General features: G+C 41.1%; 1 protein-coding gene across 1 annotated transcript; it reads right to left on the reverse strand.

The window, feature by feature from the left end:
- Nucleotides 1-13,124: 13,124 nt before the first annotated feature.
- LOC147632817 (uncharacterized) lies at nucleotides 13,125-13,768 on the reverse strand. The gene is made up of 2 exons (XM_086806930.1): nucleotides 13,585-13,768; nucleotides 13,125-13,485 (listed from the first exon to the last, which is right to left on the reverse strand). The coding sequence occupies exons 1-2, from the start codon at nucleotides 13,640-13,642 to the stop codon at nucleotides 13,136-13,138; spliced, it is 408 nt and encodes a 135-aa protein (XP_086663056.1). The 5' UTR covers nucleotides 13,643-13,768; the 3' UTR covers nucleotides 13,125-13,135.
- Nucleotides 13,769-15,140: the final 1,372 nt, after the last annotated feature.

The raw sequence follows: 15,140 nt of genomic DNA on the forward strand, positions 1-15,140 counted from the left end.
TTTGCCATCAAGGAAAATTCCTAAGCTTGACTATGACATAAGGGTAGAGCGGTCCACATAGGTGAAGTATGGGGGTTCTGCTGTAGTTTCTAAGACTCGAAAAACTGATGGTAAGGGTGGTAGACTCTGGATTGGGGTAGGTCCCAACACATCGACTCTGTCAGAGCAGGTAAGATCTCCATCACACACCGAGCGATCTTGAGGTAAGCAAATCCCATCTATAGTCACAGAGGTGTCGGCCCTGGGAGTAGACGAACCAAAATAAATGGATCATCTTCAACTTTTCAATCCAAGGAATCCGCTTTAGGTCGGTAGTAGGGTTCCCAATTCGATCCGCTCGGATGAAGAAATATCTCGGCCCACGATGCCAGAAATCTCTACCCCATCCTCTTTTGATACGAGAGAAATGGGGGAGGGACATCTTCTCTAGTATCTGCACCATGGTGTCACGGAACTCAAAATTTGAGGAGTGACGCACTCTCGAAGATGCATTGGAAAACTAGAAACTTCAAGTAGGCATCTTCTTCCTACAATCATTCAAACATCAATTCAACTTGTTTTTAGTAAGATGTTTTTATTAATTAGCATTATGTTAGGTAAAACAAACATTGTAAAAAAGTCCTTAAATGGCAAGTCCTAGGAGCTAAGATCGGCTCTGATACCAATTGTAAGGTTCCTCCCTTCCAAAATAGGGGAAACACTTAAGATAGTCCACTAAGTCTTAACTTGGAGAAAATTTCCTATTCATCGCGACACCTTGACCATGCAGAGATTCAAGGATTTCCACGACCAAAGCATTACAATCAATTGTGAAAAAGGTGGATCAATTTGATGGGAAGGATATCACAAAGTACCTGCGCAATTACATAAAGGAAATGGAGCTAAACACGGTGATTGAGGAGGATATGGTTCGAAGTTTTGAGCTGGTATGTGTTCCTGAAATAAGAGAGCGCATAAGAGGATTGCAGACAGCACATGGTGGCAGAAATTGGGAGGAGTTCAAGCTTGCTTTAAAGGACGAATATTTCATGGAGGATTCTGAGCGAGTGACCAAACGAACTTTCTTGGAATGGGTCACAAAACCTAAAATGGGAATTTCTGCCACAGAATTGCTAAGAGAGTTTGAGAAGCGCTATGCCCAGCTGTCAAGGATAGAGCGCACAACTTTGGACAGAGAAAAAACAGAGCTCTTCTTACAAGCAGCTGGGAAAGATCTTCAAGAGAAATTGGAAATCCTCCTTGAGGATAAGGATACAGAGCAGGGATTAAAGAGTGATTGGAATGATGTTGAGGATGCGGTCACCATGTTAGCAAAGCGGCAGCGAAGGAGGGATAAAATGGTGATGAGCTCTGCAACCCCCATAACTGCTGTTACCCCTGAGAGTCTACCAAAACCAGCTGCTACAATCCCAAAGGTAGAAGGGCCGATGGATGAGCTTATTAAGGGTATGCGTGACCTAAAATTGAAGATGTCCAGGATTGAAGAAAAGGGGCTACCATTAGGGCAGGCATCTATGCAAAGGCCTCAAAGCAAAGAAGGGTTTACATACAGATGCATATGGTGTGATGACCCAGAACATGCAAAGAAAGATTGTGCTAGCTATAAAGAAGCTCTTAAAAATCAACTTGTGTTTTTCAAAGATGGGAAAATCCATCTTACAGAGACTGGTCTTCCATTGAGTACAAACTTTGGGAAAGGAGGGATGAAAAAGCTGGTTGAGGATATGGCTGCTAGTCATGCCATTTCTATGGTTGAGGCAGCAACCTATGGATTAAAGGTTGGTCAATCAAAGCAGGGATTTGAGAATGATGAAGATTATGAGAATGAGGATTTTTGGCCATCAACAATGGAATTAATTGCGTCAAAGAAGGTGTCTAAGCAAGCTTTGCATGAGGCAGGTGATTGTATACGTCTTGAGACTGGCTGGGAGGAGCCTGTGGATTCTTTATCTGTTCATGCCTACATTGCTAAATGCCAAAATAATGAGGCACAGGTAGAGGAGAAGCGTAAAAGGGAAAATGAGGAAGGAGGGCCATCAAAAAGAGTTACACGTGGAAGTGAAAAGAAGGATCCTGGGCCATCACATATGCCTCCACCGCATAGCAGACCTCCACAGGAAGTATCAATGGAAGAAGTGCCAGCAAAAATGAAGCATGAGAAGGAGAAGGGTAAAGGGAAAAGTCCACTCTACAAGCTTCAATCTGATATTGAAGCTGCAACAGATCTCAAAAAGGTGCTTGAAGAGAGGATTCTAAACAGTAGGGTGGAATTTACACTAGGGGAAGTCTTGGGGATTGCAAAGAAAGAATTTCATGATGAGATAATTGATATTATACGAAGAAAAAGGCAGTCCATAATTGAATCTATTCCATCGCAAGGGGAGGCAAGCACTTCCAAGACTCATGGAGTACAGGTACAGCAAAAGGAAGAGAAAGAAAATGTGGTAGAATGTAATCACTCTGCTGATGGGGCACGACAAGTGCGCTTTGTGGAAGAGGATGATGAAAAAGAAGTTCTTACAAAGAGTCATTACTCCAGGAGCCATTGGGCAAGAGCAACTACTGAAACCCTTGTCAAGATAGGTGATTTGGAAGAGCCATATGTCGCTCTAATTGATCATGGGTCTGAAATAAATCTTATGGCTAAAAATCTCTACAACAAATGTAAGTGGCCAATGGATGTAGATCATGGGTGGATGATTAAAGCAGCTAATAACTCATCTGGAGAGCTTTATGCAGCATGTCCAAATGTAAGGGTAACTATAGGGGATGTGAAAGATGATCAGAACTTCTTTGTTCAGGAGATGTCATCGTATCCCCTCATCCTTGGGCAACCCTACATTACAGCTGTGAGGATGGAAACAAAAGTTTTGGACGATGGCTCGGCATATGCAAGAATAAGGAGTAAGGATGGCAAGAAAGCTGTTCAGTTCTTGACAGTTTGCATTAACCATGAAAGGAATCGTGAGTCTCTTCGAGCACAGTCACTCCCAAAGATAAATAGAGAATTCATGAATTACAGGGAGATGAGGGATTTTGGCCAGGTGCCATTGTAAAGCGGGATTCCAATGGTACAAGGGGAAATGAGTTCTCGCAGGACTCAATCTATGTAAATAACTTTTCAGCAAATTTTCAGGGATTCTCTAGCTATGGGTCACTGGTTTTTGTAAAAAGCAAGGATTTGAAGCGTGGCATGCAAAGACATGTACAAAATGAACAAAAAAGTTTTGAGCAGTGTGGTCTTTTGGAGAAGAATGAGTTTATTTCAGGGCTGCTTGATGAGGTGTCATTTGTAGATACTATGGATGTGCTTTTTGATATGGGAAGAGCATGCTTACAGGGTGGAAATGAGATAATAGAGGTGTCATCTGTGGAGATGTATGATATAATCCAGGAATTTGAGGGGGTGGACTGTAAAAACATGAATTGCGAGATGGATGCTCATGTTGATACAAAGTACAAAACAGTTGCAAAGAAGGTGAAACCAGTTGCCTTGCCTTTGCCACACCAGGAAGCAAGGAGAAGATAGATGAAGCTTCTATGCAACCAAATCTTAGAGATCCGAAGAAAATTGGGCATAAGTTTACTCAAGAAACTCTAAAAGAGCTAAAGATTGGTGAGAAGGGTTTTCTGTTGCCAGTTGAAAGGGAATGCTTTGAGGAGATGCTTGTAAAACATGGGAAAGCCTTTGCTTTTCAGCCGCATGAGATAGGCTGTGTTGATCCAAGTGTAACAGCGCCAATGGTGATCTTTACTGTTCCACATGTGCCCTGGAACCTGCGGCCAATTCCAGTACCAAAGGCTCTCTTGCCAAAGCTGATGGAATTACTAAAAGAAAAGATCAGGATGGGAATCTTGGAGCCATCATGTGTCCCATATTCCAACAGATGGTTTACTGTGCCAAAGAAAAATGGGACATTGCGCTTTATTCAAGACATGCAACCTGTAAACAAAGTCACAATCAGGAATGTGGGAGCAGGTCCGATTGTGGATGAGTTTGCAGAAGCATTTGCAGGGAAAGCTATATACTCTATGGGTGATCTGTATTCGGGATATGATCAGTTCCAGCTGGATATACAAAGCAGGGACTTGACCACAATGAGAACTCCTTTGGGATTAGTAAGGATGTGTACCTTACCACAGGGAGCCACCAACTCAGTGGCACATATGATGAATGGAATGAATAAAGTTTTACGAGACTTCATACCACAAAAAACTATGCCATTTTTGGATGATGTGCCAATAAAGGGCTGTGATGAGAAAGACAAAGATGGGGATTTGGATTCAAAGGGGTGCCGCAAGTTTATGGCAAATCATATAAAGGATTGTGATATGATTCTATCCAGGCTTGAAGAAGTGAATCTTACTTTATCTGGGCTGAAATCAGTGTTTGGAGTTGGTGAAGTGCTAATAGTGGGACATCTTTGTAGTACTAGTGGACGCCGACCTTGTCCAGCCAAGATAAATGCAATACAAAGAATGAAAGAGACATGCATTAATGTTACAGAGCTGAGGAGATTTCTTGGAGCATGTGTCTTTTATGTTATTTGGATCCCACATTATGCACATGCGGCAGATCCTCTTTATCAACTTTTGAGGAAAAATCAAAAATTTCTGTGGAGTGCAGTACATATTAAAGCTATGCGGAAGCTGAAATGTTTGCTCCAATCATCACCTACTCTGAGAAAGGCAGATCATGAATGTGGCAGGCCTGTGATTGTTACAATTGATACTAGTCCTACTGGGATAGGATGGGCAGTAGGGCAAGATGATGAGGATGATCACAGGTATGTAATCAGATTTGGAGCAAAGGTATTAAGCTTTCGACAACGAAAGTATCCACAGATCAAGAGAGAGTTATGGGGAATAGTCACTACTCTAAAATGTGAAAAAGAATATCTTATTGGGGCATCTGTACTTGTGGAAACAGATTGCTTGCCACTTCTTGGGATGATAGCAAGCTGTACCACTCCAGATATTGCTATGCTTAGGTGGATTGCCTATATCAAGTCACTAAATCTTGAGTTTGAGCATATTGCAGAAAAAGATAATCCAGTTGCAGATATGCTATCAAGAGCCAGGTATGAAGATGAAAAAGAGATGATTAGTGACATTGATGATGTGGGTACAAAGTTCTATACTACAGCATATGCAAAAGGGGACCATATTTGCCTATCAAATGCACTTGAGTCTTTTATTGAGGAAATATATGAAGGAGATTGGTTGCTTATTGGTCAATATTTGAGTACTCTGACAAGGCAGGAAAATTGGTCTGACTCAGAATTCAAGAGGATCCGCAGAAAAGCATATGGTTATTTCCTAAAGGATGGGTACCTCTGGAAGCATCCTAAGCAGAGGAATGCTATGCCACAGAGAGTCATATGTGATAAAGAGACTCAAGGGAAGCTTGTGAAAGAATTCCATGAGAGTCTCTGGGCTGGACATCGAAGTGTGTGGGCCACCTTTACTAAAATAAAGGAAAAATATTGGTGGAAAGGAATGTACAAGGATATTTCCCAATATGTGGAAACATGCATGGTATGCCAAATGTACTCAAATGTGCGGCATCGTGATGGCTTGCAACCAACCTACCCACCTGCCATGCACTACAAATGGGTAGTGGATCTAGTTACAATGCCTTTTGGAATTCGGCAGATGCGGTACATAGCACTTGCAAGAGAAGATTTGACAAATCAGGTAGAAGGGCGTGCTCTTAGAACAAAGAGTACGGAAACAGTATGCAAATTTCTCTTGGAAGATGTGATTTGTCGGTATGGTTGTGTTGGGAAAATAACAGCTGATAGGGGTGAGCTAGATGTTGAAGAAGCAAAGGAATTCTTCTCTAGAATTGGCATCAGACTGTCCCTAACATGTGCTTACAATCCTGAGGGCAATGGTAAAAGTGAGCGAGGGCATCCTCCAATCATTAAAGCTTTGGCTAAGGCATGCAGAGAAAGAATGCGAGAGTGGCCAAGGCTGCTACCATATGCCTTGTGGGCTGACCGTACAACTCATAGCTCAGTGACAGGATACATGCCTGCAGAATTAATGTATGGTCAGAAGCCAGTAATGCCAGTTGAAGAAGTAGTTCCAACTTGGAATGTTTTGCCCTGGATGGAAGGATTGAGCAGGGAAGACCTCCTTGCATTGCGAATAAGGCAACTGGAGAGAAGGCCAGAAGATGTAGAGCTTGCTAAAGCCCGCTTGAAAGATGCAAGGTTGAAAAATAAAGAAAGATTTGATAGAAGACACAGACTCCGGCCAAAACCCATTGAAGAAGGTGATTGGGTTCTAATGTATGATAGTAGCCTTGACAACCAATTCACTGTTCAAAGAAAATTTACAAAAAGATGGTTTGGCCCTTACATTGTCAAGCATGTGCATGGAAATGCCACGTATACTCTGTGTGAGCTTGATGGAACAGAGATAAAGAATCTTGTGGCAGGCAAAAGAATCAAGATATTTAAAAGAAGGCATGATAGTGATCCTTTTGATTCACAGGAGACTCAGGATGGGAGGCTTGACAGTGGTAGTATGGATATGGTTGAAGAGGAAGAGGATGATCTTCCTGGTAATGTAGAAGATGAAGACGACATCCAGTTATATGTGGATCTTGATGATGATTTGGCACATACCAGAGGATGTGCAGGTTTAGAGGGGGTGGATGTCGTGCCATGGCACGTCTATGGTGTGAAACCATGCATGTGAGGCCATCAAATGCAAATCTAGATGCATGGGGTTAAGTGCCATGACGAGTCATTATATGATGCCATGTACATATGTTCATATTGTAAATGAGGTTCAATAAGACGAGCTGAGGCTGAGCCAGATCTAGGAGTTTTTGTATATGAGTGTGGTGGGCGATGGTTCTGCTGTTACTCAGAGCTCATGGGTAAGTTAGAAACATCCAGTTATATATGATGGTATGAGTGGCTCGCCAAAGGGATAAGTTAATGATGTTTAATGGCTTCCCATGTGCATAATGTGTAGTAGCTTCTTTATGGTATCGATGGGTCAAATTAGTGAATACCTCTTATGAGAATGCAAACATGAGGGCATGCCAATGCACAAGGGAATGCATTTATGAAGACATGGAGATATATTTGAGTGAACAATTGGGGAATTCTATAAATCACATGGTCGATATGATGACATTATAAACTATGGAGGCATCAAGAGCAATGGAAATTCAATGGGGCATTAGAGTGCCGAAGTCTTTATCGAATGCGGGAGATACAATTGGATGATCTACTTTGTATTGGGAAGCTTGCCTTAATGCCAAGGTTAGGAGCATCACACACCTTATTGAATGAAGACTATAATAAGGGGTATTAAGGGGCAGCTTGCGTGGCATTAAAAGGATAAATAATCGAAAGTATTAGAAATGGAAAGGTGGCGCATGAGTATTTTGGAAGAAGGAAAATGCGTGAAGATAGCTGCAAAAGGTGTGGGGCGCCGATTCCCTTGCGGGAAAAAGGAGAAAAAACCAGAGTGTGGAGAGAGGCGCTTATCAGAAGAAAATCTGCAGAGAAATGGAGAGAACCAGTTCGTGTTTGACCAGAGGCTAAAAATCCTAAGTGACGGCTACTGTTCAGCGCTTGTAGGAGTTAGAAATGATGAGTAAATCGTGTGCTATCTAGTGATAGGGTTTTTAATAAATATATATTTTCTGCTTCTCACGGCCTGCAGCGAAGCGCCGTTTGGAATTTTACAAAAAAAAAACATGTGGAATCCGCCTTCGCCTCAGATAAGTGTTGATTTACTTATTTAATTTCTCCACTCTACATACCCACGATTTGAAAAATCGTTAGGTCCATAAACCATAAAGGTTTTTTTGTAAATCAAGAACGACTTGGTGTGAGGAGTTGTGGTACTAATGCATCAAAATTCATGGGATCAAAATATCAGAAAATGCAGCAAGGCTTTTGGTAAATTTGAATTGTTTCTACCCTAGTGGATCTGAAAAGCAAGCTATGGAATTTCTTAAAAAATGATGTGAGCATGTTATAGTTATGCCATATATCGTCTTGTACTTGTGAGTTGTTGGAATTTATAGGCAGGTTTTCAGGTGATAAAGAACATCATGAGAGGATGGGATTGGAGATACTGGATGTATGGAATGAAAATGGTTACATGTATGTTGGAATTATTTGAAGGTTATGCTATGCCTACATGTGATTGGCTTGAAGGATTTGGAAAAAGGAGCCAATGAATCTATGCTTGGAAAAGGACAAGCACTTGGTACACAATTTTGTGCAACCATCAGGATGAATTCAAGGATGTATTGAAGTGAATTGACACATGTATATGTCATTAGAAATGGATATGTCCTATGCTCCTTGGGGAAAATTTTGTGTGTGAGTTTCCTTGTTAAATTTGGAACCTACTCTCACAGCTGGAAGTCTTGCACTTTCCCAGCGACACCATCCACGTCACGACACCGCAAGGGGAGCATGATCTTCTAAAAATCAAATCACCCATATAGGGTAATTGATCATAAATTGGGCAACTACTAGTCTTGATTTCTAGAGAACACTTTTTTCCTCATCCATGCAAGGCACAACCGTTGGCTTAGTCTTCTAGAATAGAATTTCTCGAGAACCTATTTATCTAGCATAGGGCTTTCACTTAATCTGTTGGAAAGCTACCCGACTAATCGGGTCCACCCGTCCGTAGGATGGTGCCATCGGGGTATTCCATCCTCCCACTTTACACCCTACTCACGCGTCAATTTTGTTTTCTAATTAATTCTACCACACTATTTGACATAAATAAACATGCTCCTTAATTAAGGTTTGTTAAAACAGCCTTTTTCCACAGTACAATAATGCCAAAGATAAGATTTATAAAATAAGTTTATACATGAATCAATTCCATACAAGCCAAACCCGCTCTCTTATTCTTTTCCTTTATACTGCCGATGATCTCAAATTCGGCCGCTGTTGAAATCAATGCTATCATAAAATGGATTAGGAGCTCAACATCAAGGCTAGTACCCTTGTCATCTTTACAACATGATGGCAGTGTTTTATCGTCGATGGTGGACACTAAATATTCTGATTGCCTAATATCACATAACATCAACACACATCACCAAGAGTTGCATAAATGACCATCATAATTTCAATGCGAGGCTCATGAGATACATTGTGACATTATGACATCTATTTGATATAGCCACCACACACTTGGGAAAAGTGTACTAAGCATTAGTTATGCCCTTGAATCTAACAATTAGTAGGGTGTAGGTAATAGTTATAAGGCCTTAAATCAATTGATGTTGACAAAGATCTTAAAAGAAGGTGAAAAGAGAGAAGTCGATAATACAAATACCACCTTTGAGCTGATTGATATAAGTTGTCTACCCTCTCAGATCCTAAGTCACTATGCGATGGGAGGAAGAATACATGGACCCTGTGTACCTAGCAACCCCAACCTTATAGTAGGGACAAGACTTGAATAACATGGCCAAACGACCACCTATGCAATGCTATCATTGTGCCGGACCTTATTGGGTAACTGAGTGTCCGGTCAAGAAAGGGATGGCTAGTACTCATGTGATTACTTCCACCTTAACTCCTTTAAGCACAAGCTGTGGCATATACCGTATTTACAAGGATTAATTTCCATTGAGGAGGATGAGCATAATGGGGAAGGCACATGAGACTAAACCTAGCACTAGCATTACTTGCTAAGTGTAAGAGATGCCTTCATCCACACGGTGCCTCTAAATGCGGTTACCAGAATGCAAAGTCAAAGGAAAGTTGCAGCTCACATTGCCACCTTTGAGGCATCTACGTCGTCAAATCAGGGAACTTTGGGACATGTAGGGATTCTAGTCCCTAAGGAAGTTCCTTTTTCTATTTGCTCGTGGTCCATGGAGATGTTATAGAGAAAGAAGGTTGGGCTTTATCATTATATTCAAGCTTTGAATTGTGCTTCTAGATGACTGTGCCAGTATAACAATGTTATTGTACTCTATATTAATATGTATATTTTCTTAATTAAGAATAAGGAACTCATTATGATGGTTTAGGAATAAATAACTCATATTTTGAAGGTCCCTTGACCTTTATTAATCTCACATTCAGAGAGTCACATGATGTAAGGCAATTCCATGATTGCTTCGTTACTTTTCCTCACTTTCCCATAACTAAGGATGTACCTTGTGTACCTAGCAACCCCAACCCTATAGGGACGAGATTTGAATAACATGGCCAAACGACCACCTATGCAATGCTATCATTGTGCAGGACCTTATTGGGTAGCTGAGTCTCCGGTCAAGAAAGGGATAGCTAGTACTCATGTGATGACTTCCACCTTAACTCCTTTAAGCACATGGTGTGGAATATACCGTATTTACAAGGATTAATTTCCATTGAGGATGAGCATAATGGGGAAGGCACATGGACTAAACCTAGCACTAGCATTACCTGCAAGATGCCTTCATCCACATGGTGCCTCTAAATGCAATTACCAGAATGCAAAGTCAAAGGACAGTTGCAGCTCACATTGCCACCTTTGAGGCATCTACGTCATCAAATCAGGGAACTTTGGGACATGTAGGGATTCTAGCCCCTAAGGAAGTCCCTAAACAAGCATGTGCAAGAAGGCACTAGCAAAAGAAAAAGGCCACAAAGATCAGTAAAGGGGATAGCCATCTGGTCATAAAGAGTGGATCTGATGATGGAACAACCACCGATGTATCTTCTTCCTCCATTTAAAATTTGAATGGTTTGTATACCATTAAAAAATTTCAAATCTATTGAACCTTAGCTTACTTTTTAAGAAATAAAAAATAATCAAGAAGAGTTGGTTGGAGGACGCACCAGTCTTTTTTAGTGCTCCTTCCTTCCTTTCTGTCTCTCTCTCTCTCAACACTCAATCTTGTTCTTGCACATAGCTTTGAACATTCTTTATTGTCTTCCTATCTGTATATGGAGCTTGTGTGTGAGGAAGTGGATGAGCCTCTTGATTCTTGAGGCTTGAGTGTGTTCTTGTGTGATTTTAGAGAATACCCTATTTTGTGAATTTTGAAATTTTTAAAATGACCTTTTTTCTCTTTATAAACTTATGGGTTTTGTTTTTTCAAAATGCCATTTAATACCCCCTTATGTAAGTAGATTTTCATATATTTTTCTCGAAATCTTGGTTAAAAAAACCCTGCTAATTATCCCACATAATAGACTTAAATATATTTAAGCTAATCCCCTGAGATTTTTGTGTTTCTTGATAAGAAAAAAGATGGATAGAAATGCAAAAATCATAGAAATCGAAAAGGACTTGAATAAATAAAATTGACAATGCTATCATATTCTACTCATGCTAGCACTTTTCAATGTAATAAAAATAACAAAAAACATAACATATTTTCTTTGGTTACAAAAAAATGAATCTTATCTACGTTTTCATTCACACCCTGAAATGTGACATTATGCTCATATGTGAACATAGGAGAATCCCAAACCTCAAGCATGTAGAGCAAGTAAACTAGAAATAGAAGGCAATCAATTTCTCACACATAGTGGTGCCAAAGATGTTATTTCCCACCCGCCGACCTAGGCCAGAATGAGATTGCAAGTCTTACCAATCACCTGCATTCAACTAAGCTCCAAGATGCTACTTCTATTTGGTTGTTTTGATTCTGTGGTCCACTCCACTAATGTGGCATTCACCGTAGTGCTCCACCACATGAGTAGGCTTCAGTCTCTTACTCTCTTACACTCACACGAAAATGCAAGAATAGAACATGCATAACACACACGTAAGAACTGTCTCAAGCACTCTCTCCCTCCGTGTCTCTCGGACTCTCTAGAGAAAATTGTGCCATTTTAATAAGAAAATGAGCACTCCTATACCTAGATGTCCCTTGCATTTGCAAGAAAACCTTCAATAGCAATCTGAATATAAGATGTATATGTGCACTAAGTTCTATATAAAAGCTAGATGGTAAATGTATTTTGCTTATGGTGGTGTCATACATAAAACGTTATACGAATCACACTGCCTTTACACGTTCTAGGTTTGGAATTTTGTTATTTCATTAGAGTTTAGATTTGGTATCATGCATCATTTTTGATGTCGTGATGGAGGTTTGTGTGGCGCAAGTTTAATCTGTGTGGAAGTGTGTGCTCACAACAAGTATGTGACGTAAGTGTAACATTGGGATCTACATTATGACCTTGTGTGAGATCTTGAGATAAGTTACCGCTATGGTGGGAGATCTAGGTACGCGTATGTAGACTCTATTGGGAGGCTTCGGGTGGTCATGTGATATGAGCACTCTCGTAGGAGTATAGAGTCAATAAGCCTGCTCTTTCTTCCTACTCACACTAAAGCACACATAGTTCCTTGGCACTAGATCTGGGGAGGGTCAGTCTCAAAAATACATGAATATATCACGTGAGTGCATAAAAAGGGTATAGTTTATTTACTTTTTTAATAGAAAGAAGGGGTCTGTAAAAACAAATTAAGAAAAAACACACTTTTGTGAGCTTATCACAATAATTAGTCTTTATACCTACATCAACCCTTTTTCTATTTGCTCATGGTCCATGGAGATGTTATAGAGAGAGAAGGTTGGGCTTTATCATTATATTCAAGCTTTGAATTGTGCTTAGATGACTATGCCAGTATAACCAATGTTATTGTACTCTATATTATTATGTATATTTTTCTTAATTATTAAGAATAAGGAACTCATTATGATGGTTTAAGCATAAATAATTCATATTTTGAAGGTCCCTTGACCTTTATTAATCTCACATTCAAAGAGTCATATGATGCAAGGCAATTCCATGATTGCTTCGTTACGTTTCCTCACTTTCCCATCATGCAACTAGCTCTCACAAACACAACCCCCGGAACCTCACTACCACTCAAATAGACAATCGCGCAATACCACTTCAGAGCGTCGGACATAATAAGAATGTACTCATAATTACCATTCAAGCAGGTATATTGCAACGTGGAGAACTTTATATTACTGCACAGAATTTTCAAAAGGCTTATTTTCTCAAGTTTTTCTATTACTGCACAAAATGCTCACAATATTCAAAGGCTTATTCTTTCATTCCCCCCCCAAAAAAGAAAAAAAAACCATGCCCGCTTTCCCAACCAAAAAGAAGAGTCCTGCCTAGGCGCAGTGGAATTGTGCGTGGAGTGGCTTGAGGGGAAGGGCCGGAGAGTGGGCGTAGAGGAAGAAGGGGTGATCGCCCTTGTGGAAGGTCTGGCCGGGTGCGAAGGCGCAGATGCCGTTGCCCACAACCCGCAGGGAGTCCGCGTTCACCAGCGCCTGCGTCCACTCGGGCCCGCACGCCAGCAGCACGTCGCTGGTAGGACACTCGCAGTTGAAGCTAACGGTGGCCACGCTCTGCGGATGCGAGAAGCGCAGGTCCTCCTGGCTCACCACGATGTCGCTCTGTACCGAGCACTGAGACACCTGCGCCGCCGCCTGGCCGGGAAGCATCGTCCCCTCGTACGTCACTGCACATGCACAGACGCTAGTATAAACAACATAGGCCGCAAAAGTTGAGATAACGCAACTAGGGCATTGAAATAACGCAACGAGGGCAGATTACTTACAGCAGAGAAGCGTCGCCAGTACTGCAACCGCAACGCGTCTAGAACTCGTAGGAGCCATTGATTCTATAATCTGTTATACTCGGCAATGCGATGTCCCGCAGGCTGTAGTATAAGAGTAGTTCACTGGCTCGCCCTTTATATAGGCTAGCCGTGGTAGGTGCATCGCTCGACTCAACTGAGACCTTCGGCCCCTTGCGAGCGGGCGCCGCCTTAAAAGGTGAAGACTTTATTCTTTGCCAGGTTTTGTCACGGCTATTGTGAATGCTGGCCAATGCCAAAGCGCGTCATCGATGGACATAACCAAGGATGCCCCTTGCCTAAAACTCCTTGAACTCAAAACTATTACATGATGACCAATAGTAATCCTATGCGAAGCTCGTGAGATAGATAATGCCCTATCGAGATCATCTTGGATATAAGAAAATAAACTCTCCCTAGCTACCTAGCATCAAGGTAGCATCAGAGTAAATATACGATGTCCACTAAGTTCTCCAAACTTGCTAGGTTGTACTAGTATTTGGCTCAAAGCGGTCTCATAGATTTAAAATTTTAAAAATCATCTTGATTGGTTCTTGGTCTTGTCATTGTTATACTGGTAAGAGGTCACAAAGTACAAGTATTCCATCATGCATGAGCCTACTACAACACGGCGCTAGAATCTAAGTTCATAGGCTTAGTCGTATTATCATGACTATATCGTGCATTTTACTTTTTAGAAGCACTAAAATTTCTCCCAGCTAAGTGCTTGTTGAAATCAATGCTATCATAAAATGGATTATATTGGGAGCTCAACATCAAGGCTAGTACCCTCTTGTCATCTTTACGACATGATGACAGGGTTTTATCGTCGATGGTGTGGACACTAAATATTCTCATTGCCTAATATCCATAACATCAAGAGGCATCACCAAGAGTTGCATAAATGACCATCATAATTTCAATGCGAGGCTCATGACATCTATTTGATAAAGCCACCACACACTTGGGAAAAGTGTACTAAGCATTAGATATGCCCTTGACTCTAACAATTAGTAGGGTGTAGGTAAAAGTTATAAGGCCTTAAATCATTGATGCAAAAAAAGACCCAAGATGTGGGTGCATATGAGCGATTATATAGGCCGTTCAAAAAAATCATTTCATAAAGTTCAAGTATGGGACCAATGTGCATAGGCTTGGTTGGATTATACATAACCTAAAACGCAGCTCAAATGAGGAATAATTTGGCAAAAGCAGCTAAGGATGTGAACCCTCTCTTGTGTTGGGATTGAGGCTTACTTATTTAATTAGTAGAGGTAAGGTAATGTGAGATGCATGAAATTAGGTTATTGAAGACCTCCCAGAGTTAACATCACTTCTTTCTAGCTGTGGTAGGTGCATCGCTCGACTCAACTCAGGCGGCTCGGCCCCTTGCGAGCGGGCGGCCGCCACCTTAAAGGTGAAGACTTTATTCTTTGCTAGGTTTTGTCACGGCTATTGTGAATGCTGGCCAATGCCAATGCCACTGCCCTTGTCATCTTCACATTGCATCATCGATGGACATAACTAAGGATGCCCCT

This window comes from Cibotium barometz, chromosome 13 (genome assembly GCF_041138505.1).
Source record: "Cibotium barometz isolate CiBa-2024 chromosome 13, ASM4113850v1, whole genome shotgun sequence".
NCBI lineage: Eukaryota > Viridiplantae > Streptophyta > Polypodiopsida > Cyatheales > Cibotiaceae > Cibotium > Cibotium barometz.

Coding starts and splice junctions, on each gene's coding strand:
- LOC147632817 (XM_086806930.1), bottom strand. CDS start 13,642: ATGGCTCCTACGAGTTCTAGACGCGTTGCGGTTGCAGTACTGGCGACG. Junction 13,486..13,584: donor ACTGGCGACGCTTCTCTGCT/GTAAGTAATCTG, acceptor GTGCATGTGCAG/TGACGTACGAGGGGACGATG.